Genomic DNA, 8,584 nt, shown 5'->3' on the forward strand with positions numbered 1-8,584 from the left:
TTTTCTTATACCTCTCCAACATTTTCAGTTCCAAATCAAAATGCTGCAGTTTCAATAGAAGAGGAATCTACAAAACATTCAACATAAGGTAAAAATAGTAAAAGTACAACTAGTTTCAACTGTAATAAGATCATATTGGAAGCATTGCAATTTATAATTTCTGTTGCATTCAGCATGATCACATGACCTCATGTTTGTAAAGTTACGTACAAGATTTGCTTTGATATTTTTGCAGCATATATCTTCGTACTGAAGTTAATTTTTATGCTTCATGTACTACAGATAAGGTCAAGATATCAGTATGGCAAATCTCTGGAGATTCTTTTTTAAGACATGGTCATTTTTTTCCTCTTCCTGTCCAAGTACTGAAATCCCTAACCTTAGCACAATAAAGAAACAAAAATGAAACTATATGCAACCAATCCTCAATACCTTATGGGGGAAAAAGATGAAAGGGGAAAGTGGTATCTAATTCTGTGTGAAGTACCTTGTTTTAAGTTTAGATATGTTCCTGGAAACCACGACATTAATCAAAACTACATATTCAAAGCTATTTTTCCCATTTAAGTGCATGTAATATGAGGAGATGCATTTCCAACCCAAGTTTTTCAGCCTAAATTACAAGAATGTAAATAAATCTTTTACATTTCCACTGATGAGGCAAAGAGCCAAAGAAAACAGGTTTTGTTTTCCCTGATTGCTCTATAACGAGGCATAATCCCTTCCCTGTTCACTTTCTGGTTGGCCTCAGCCCTGTTTCCGTGGTGCAAATAATCGCTTTCCAAGTGATGGTAGTGCTGGAAGCCATAGAGTGCTTCAGTGAGTCCTGGGAGATACAAAATGCAGTGGGTGGTGATCAGTGTTGGAGCCAACAGGCTCCTGGTTAATCTTTCATGGGGCTCCGCTTTCCAACCCGAGACGCATAAGTGAGAGTACAATTGATTATGGGCTGCCGCTCCATGCAGCAATGCTGCTGCCATAGAACATGCAGAGCTCCAGGAGGAAGAAGCTGAATGTCAGCCACAACATGACCCTCAATCTGACAGCAAGTGAGTAGCCACTGTAAAAACCAATGGTACTGTTCCAAGGTTGGGGTGGGGTGTGGCCGGGAGAACCAGAACCTAAGCCAAAAGTTCCAGAGAATGGTGAAACAACCCTTTCATTGTTTCATCCAGACGGTAACTATGCAGGCATTTACGAAAAATCTTTTGCACCCAGTTCCCAGCTTTTTAATATTGGGCTACATAGTTCATACAAGAAATAAATGAATAGTAATTTGTTAACTGTTTAATAAAGAAACTATGCTATTCAAAATTACTTTGAACAGAGTACGAGTGTTGATGAATTCCCTTCAAATGATTTGTTCCTGTTAAACCACTGTGAATGTTCTTCCGTTTAGATGTTTCTGGTACATGATGTTGAGACTGCAATGCCACTCACTTCTGTGGAAGAGGAAACTGTTAGAAGCTGGATTCTGATGACATATGAACAACTTGTGTATCAGATTTTTTTTGCTTATGAAAAGACATTAACAGTAATTGTTGGGAAAGGCAATAAATTAAAATCAAAATCGATTGTTGCCTTAAATAATAACTTTTTATGAAGGACCCACAGACACTCTGGTAGGCAATACAGATGTAACCAGGGTCCTAGATTACCAAGCCACTAGTCTTCTCTATGTCTGTATGAACAGATCACAAGACTATGATAATCTGTATCCTGCAACACAATAGTCTTACAGTAGGTAGTCTGCGGTTATGATTTGAAATATCCAATCACAAAGCAATATTTTCCTTATTTAATTGGATGTCTAGGTGCAAGTATCCAGTCAGATGACTTGATTTTAACCTTTACTTAACTGCCAGGTTATAGTGTTATAGGATATAAAAGGCACTGAAGGAAGTTATAAGTATATTAACGTTTTTTAAATAAGCAATATATATATAAGATGTACAACATATATGAGGGATGCAAGGGACTAAACTGTATAATAGTTTAATTGTATTTTAAAATAACTGAAGCCTGTAAGCTGTAACATAAAATCAATTGCTGATGCAGGTCTGTATTTTAATCAAGCAAAAGCCAATAATCTTGAGGGGAAGTGTGCTATTACTTCTCTAAATTTATGCAAGAAATTTTGAAAAACAGACTTCCTGCACTAATGTTTCATGTCCTTGTATGTATATTGTTAATCAGAGCTGCTGTTTACCAAAGAGCAGTTACTGTTTATTAAACACTTTATTTATTGTAGGTTCCAAATGAACAGTGGTTTACAAATGCCATAAAGTTTTAGGTTTTCCTTTTTTATTTGTGGTCAAGATTATTAGCTATCTTGTTTGCGAGCTGTCAATTTTTTTACATGCCCTAATGGTTTTTATTTTGCATAGTAGCAGTCATTTACATTCAGTAAACGACATATAGTAGCCACCAATTGATCGAGACATAAATCAAAAATGGTTTGGGAAGGGGATGCTGATTGATTAAAAATGTATTATAGTAGACTATATACTTGGTGATTCAACATTTCAGTGTCTTGAACAGTTGATGTAAGCACTGCTATGTACAATATATGAATACTTTATCCTTTTTTTAAATTGAAAAAGTTGCAATTGACATGCAACCAAACAAAACTGTATGTATTAGAAGTGAGTGCACCTGGTGAGATTGGAGGGGAAAGAGATTCTGATTCAGAGCTGAGATGCTGGATCCCTTAATTGATTTGTAAATTGCCTCAAGGGTTGCCTTGTTACTGTGCTTACCCTGAATTATTAGTTGTGGTATGTGAATTGGAAAGTTCATCAAGGTGTATCAATCAATCATGTAGTGCATCCTCAGTATACATGTTATGCTGTGTGTAGTCCAACATGTTTTCCATTACTAAGGTAAGTTGAATGTATTTTACAGCCATTGTAATGTATGTTCTCACAATTTCAGCATTGGAATATTTAAGCTTCAACTTATTTATCAGGGCTCTGAAGCATTCTTCAGACAAAAACATGCTTGTTACTAAAGTGACATTTTTGCTATGGTAATTATTACCATTGTGTATAAGATCTGTGACATAAGCATTAAGCGGAAAAAATCTTATGCAATCATGAAAGTTGTGACAGTATTAAGCTAACAAATAGGTTTATCCCAGAAAAAAATCTACAAGAATACAAAATTGATGTTCTCAGATCAACATAGATGTTGTATTGATCATGTTTACTAACGGATTATCCAAATAAGAATGTCGAGATTGTTTGAATATAGTTTAATATAAATTGAAATATAAACTGAAATATAAACTAAGTGGTTTGCACTTTTTCCTATCATTGTCGGCTTCTTTTCTCCCCCATCTTTTGTGCTTATAGACAATTAAAACTTCCGTCTATGAAATTTATCCTGAGGATAGCCATGTTTCTATAACATTTTCTTTATTAATAATTGAAACCAATGTAAACAAATTAGTGCCAGTGGACAAGGATGAATGACATTTTTATTTAGCATGTTATGCGAACATTTAAGCTGTATGTTTTATTTTTCCTCCAAAGGATAGCCAAATTAAAGTTAGTACATATATCGCATGCAGAATGTGCATGTCTTGCACCCTTTTCTGTCATTTCTAGACTATTGCTAAATTGGCTACTATTTCTTACTTTCTTCAGTCAACCCTGTCGATAAATGCAAAGGATGAATAAAAGCCAAAAGTGACTTTAAAAACTACACGGATCTTGTTATTTACTGTGAATGATACATGATAACTGTGCTATGGACGTGCATTTGAATTTGCTTGTACATTTATATTATAGCATATGCATACAAACGTACAAAATAGGAGCAGAAGTAGGCCATTTGGCCCCTCGAGCCTGCTCTGCCTTTCAATAAGATCATGGCTGATCTGTTTGTGTTTTGAATTCCACATTGCCATCTATCCCGGATAACCTTTGATTCCCTTGCCAAACAAGAATCTATCTACCTCTGCGTTAAAAATATTCAATGACCCTGCCTCCATCACCTTTTGAGGCAGGGAGTTCCAAAGTCTCACAATCCTCAGAGAAAAATTTCTCCACATCTCTGTCCTAAAAGGCGACCCCTAATTTTAAAACAGTACTCCCTAGCTCTGAACTCACCCACGTCCACCTTGTCAAGACCGTTCAGGATCTTAAATACTTCAATCAAATCACCCCCAATCTTCTAAATTCAAGTGGAAACAGGCCCAGTCTGTCTAACCATTTCTTATAAGACAGCCCGCTCATTCCAGATATCCTCCTTTGAACCACCTCCAACGCATTTCCACCCTTCCTTAAATAAGGAGACCAAAACTGCACACAGTATCCAAGATGTGGTCTCACCAATGCCTTGTATAACTGAAGCATAACATCCTTACTTTTATGTTCAATTCCTCTCGTAATAAAGGATAGTATTCCATTAGATGTCTTAATTATTTGCTGTACCTGCCTACTTTTGGTGCCTCGTTAACTAGAACACCTAGATCCCTCTGCATCTTGGAATTCTGCAGTCGTTCTCCATTTAAGTAATACTTTTTTATTCTTCCTGCCAAAGTGAACAACTTCTCATTTTCCCACATTGTACTTCATCTGCCCGCTTACTCAACATATCTATATCCGTCTGCAACCTCATGTTCTCTTCACAACATACTTTACTACGTATCTTTGTGTTATCTGCAAATTTGGCTACCATGCCTTCGCTCCCCTCATCCAAATCATTGATTAAAATTGTAAAAAGTTGAGGCCCCAGCACAGACCCCTGCGGGACTCCACTTTCACATCCTGCCAATCAGAAAAAGACCCATTTATGCATTCTCTCTGTTCTTTGCCAGCCAACCAATCTTCTATCCACACAAATTTTTCCCCCTACACCTTGAGCTTTTATTTTCCACAGTAATCTTTGATGTGGCACCTTATCAAATGCCTTCTGGAAATCCAATACAGTACGTCCACAGGCTCCCCTTTATCCACAGTGCTTGTTACCCCTTCAAAGAACTCCAATAAATTTGTTAAACATAATTCCCCTTTTACAAAACCATGCTAACTCTTCCCAATTACCTTGAGTTTTTCAAAGTGCCCAGTTATAACCACCTTAGTGATTGATTCTAACACCTTCTCCACAAAAGACATCAAGCTAACTGGCCTATAGTTTCCTGTTTTCTGCCTCCCTCCCTTCTTGAATAGAGGGGTTATATTTGCTACTTTCCAGTCTGATGGAACCTTTCCAGAATCTTAACAAATTTTGGAAAATTAACACCAACGCATTTACTACCGCGTTAGCCACCTCTTTTAAGATACTAGGATGAAGTCCATAAAGACCCGGACACTTGTCAGCCTGCAGTTCTGTCAGTTTGCTCAGTACCGTTTCCCTAGTGATTGTAATTTCACCAAGTTCCTCTTTCCATTCCACCTCCTGATTTACAGCTATTACTGGAATATTTTTTATCCTCTATAGTGAAGACAGAAGCAAAATATTTATTGATTTCATCTGCCATTTCTTTATTATCCACTGTTAACTCCCCATTGTCACTCTCGAGAGGACCAACACTCACTTTACTTACTCTTTTCCTTTTTAAATATCACCCATGCCATCCCTTCTCCTGATACCATTGCACTCCCACCCTACCAGCTCATTTAGCCCTCTCTCATTCTCACCATTCCCTCCTACCACGCCCACCCTCATTTCATTCCCCAGGAAGCAGTTATCGACTTCACATTCACCTGGACATCCCCCACTCCCCTTACTCCTTCCTCCCCCTGGACTCCTTCCGAACTCCTTCCTTTACATCTTCCTCCCCCCACCCTTACCTACCTGCTCAGTTGCCACATACTCCCCCATTACACCCTCCTCCCCCTGTTCTCCATAGCCCCCTCCCAACCTCACCCCCCAACACCTTCATTGCCACCTGACACTGTCTTTCCACCTCCCTCCCAATCTCACACCACCAACACCGCCCCCCCCCCACTGGACACCTTCCTGTCCCAGTCAAATCTAGACCTTCCTCTCCATCCTGCGACGATTATCTGTAGCAGATCATGGCCAAGACACTGATGTCCCGAAGCAGACTCCAGACATCGATGGTGACCTTCCACCTTCCATGAGCTGTTTTGCGGTGGAGCCATGACCATCAGAATCCACCCAGCATGCAATGCACGTGTTCCTCCAGGGTCCAATAGCTGTAGGGCTCCAGCATCTTTTGCTCTTCAGATGTCTGCGATGTGAGCAAGGGCCTAACGGTAAGTCCAGACTTTGTATGTCACACCTGTCAAGACTTTTCTGGGCTGGTCTCTTTTCCTGCCGACATTGTTTTGGGTGGGGGGTGGCGGTGGGGTATGATTCCGGCAAGCAAGGCTTATAATTAGATGCAGATGTATTCAAATGACGTCCCTGACATGCAGGCGCAGGAAAGGCGCGGCCCGGACGATTGCAAACTGGTTTTACAAAGTCATGAACCCAATTCTTGGCCATCCCACCATATTGTCTGCTCACGCCTGTCATGATGCCAAACACCAATGAGGATGGAAAATTCCAGCCTAAGTTTAAAATACTAGTCTTAGACCTACTCTTCTCCCTTTCAAACTGGATGCAAAATTCAATCATTGTGGTCGCTGCTGTCTAGTGATGCCTTTATTCTGAGATCATTAATTAATCCCACCACATTACACAATACTTGGTCTAATATAACCTGCTCTCTGGTTGGTTCCAGAATGTGCTGATCTAGGAAACTATCTCTAAAGCATTCTGTGAACACCTCATCCAGACTACTACTGCCAATCTGATTTTTCCAGTTAAAATGTAGGTTAAAATCACCCATGATTATTGCCATCCCTTTATCACAAGCACCCAATGTTTCTTCTTGTATACTTTGCCCTACATTGTGGTTACCGCTAGGGGCCTGCAGACAACTCCCACTAGTGACTTCTTTCCCCTACTTTTCCTCATCACCCAAACTAATTCCACACTCTGATTTCCTAAACCAAGGCCATTTCTAACTATTGCACCAATGCCGTCCTTGATTAACAGTGCTACCCCTCCACCTTTACATAGCTTCCTATTCTTCTTGAATGTCATATACCCCTCAATATTCAGGACCTAATCCATGTCATCCTGCAGTCACATCTGTAATGGCTATCGGACCATATTTATTTACTTCAATGTGTGCTATCAATTAATTTACTTTGTTATGAATGCTACACACATTCAGATACAGAGCCTTTAGTTTTGTGTTTCTGTTATCTTTGTCACATCTAGTCTTGACTGTTGGTATATTCTTAGGTTTCTTTCTCTCTGTCCCTGCCATTCTCTGACCTTCATTTCCCATATTATTTTGCTCTCCTGCTCTGATTTGCTACATCCGCCCAAGCTTGATCCCTCACCCTCCTCGTTTAATATAAAGCCCTCTCTACCTCCCTAGTTATGTGGCTCATGAGAACACTGGTCCAAGCATGGTTCAGGTGTAGTCCATCGCAATGGTAGAGCCCCCACTTTCCCCAGTAATGGTACCAGTGCCCCACAAACTGGAATCCACTTCTCCCACACCAGTCTTTGAGCCACGCATTCATTTCCCTAAACTTATTTGCCCTATGCCAATTTGCACATGGCTCAGGTAATAATCCACAGGTTATTACCTTTGAGGTTCTGCTTCTTAATTTGGCGCTCAGCTCTTCATACTGACAATGCAGAACTTCATTCCTTTTCCTGCCTATGTCATTGGTACCTACATGGACCACAACGACTGGATCCTCCCTCTCCCATTGCAAATTTCTCTCCAGCCCTGAGTAAATGTCCCAAACCCAGGCAGGCAACACAGCCGTCTGGACTCTCGCTCTTTGCAGCAGAGAACACTGTCAATTCCCCTTACTATACTGTCCGCTACTACCACTACATTTCTTTTTGCTCCCCCTGTTTGGATGGCTTCCTGGACCATGTTGCCATGGCCAGTCTGCTCATCCAACCTGCAGACCTCTTTCGTCCACAGAGGTAGTAAGCACCTTGTACCTGTTTGACAATTGCAAAGTCTGAAGCTCCTCCACTACTGTCTGCTTGGCCCCTTTACCTGCCTCGCTCATGGTCACATCCTCCTGTCTCTCACTGCTGACCAAAACAGACAACTCTATCCTAAGAGCTGTGACTGTCTTCTGGAACAAAGTGTCCAGGTACTTCTCCCCCTACCTTATGTTGCGCAGTGTCTGCAGTTCAGCTTCCGGATCAATAATCCTGATCCAGAATTCCTGTAGTTGCTTACACTTTCTGCAGCCATGTTTGTCCTGGGCTAACTTGATGTCCAAAAGTCCCACATTCCACAGCTGAAACATAACACCTTAATTAACTTTCAGGCATTTATTTTAATTATTTTATTTTATTTTGTTATTTTTATTTATAGTTAATTTTTATTTTTATTTATTTTAATTGATAAATCCTCCTTCTCCCTATAAGCTTTACTATTGCTATTACAAAAACCTTACCATGTAGAAAAACTTACAGTTACCAATAAATAGTACCAGTATTCAAAAGATAAACAAGCAAAGCAAGTAAAATACTCAGCAACTAATCACTTACCTTGTTCCCTATGACATCACACTTGATTTTCTCC

The 8,584-nt window shown here is 39.9% G+C and overlaps 1 protein-coding gene across 2 annotated transcripts in view; it reads left to right on the forward strand.

Annotated features, from left to right (window-relative positions):
- Window positions 1–3,705, forward strand: part of LOC144682768 (palmitoyltransferase ZDHHC20-B-like) — a 129,971-nt gene extending 126,266 nt beyond the window's left edge. For both annotated transcript variants that reach the window (XM_078545443.1, XM_078545444.1), the window contains 2 exons: window positions 29–88; window positions 1,400–3,705. In XM_078545443.1, the coding sequence (XP_078401569.1) occupies window positions 29–87 (59 nt within the window). In that variant the 3' untranslated portion in view covers window position 88; window positions 1,400–3,705. The remainder of the gene's footprint in view (window positions 1–28; window positions 89–1,399) is intronic.
- Window positions 3,706–8,584: the final 4,879 nt, after the last annotated feature.

The sequence above is a fragment of the Cetorhinus maximus genome, chromosome 7 (genome assembly GCF_964194155.1).
Source record: "Cetorhinus maximus chromosome 7, sCetMax3.hap1.1, whole genome shotgun sequence".
NCBI classification, from domain to species: domain Eukaryota; kingdom Metazoa; phylum Chordata; class Chondrichthyes; order Lamniformes; family Cetorhinidae; genus Cetorhinus; species Cetorhinus maximus.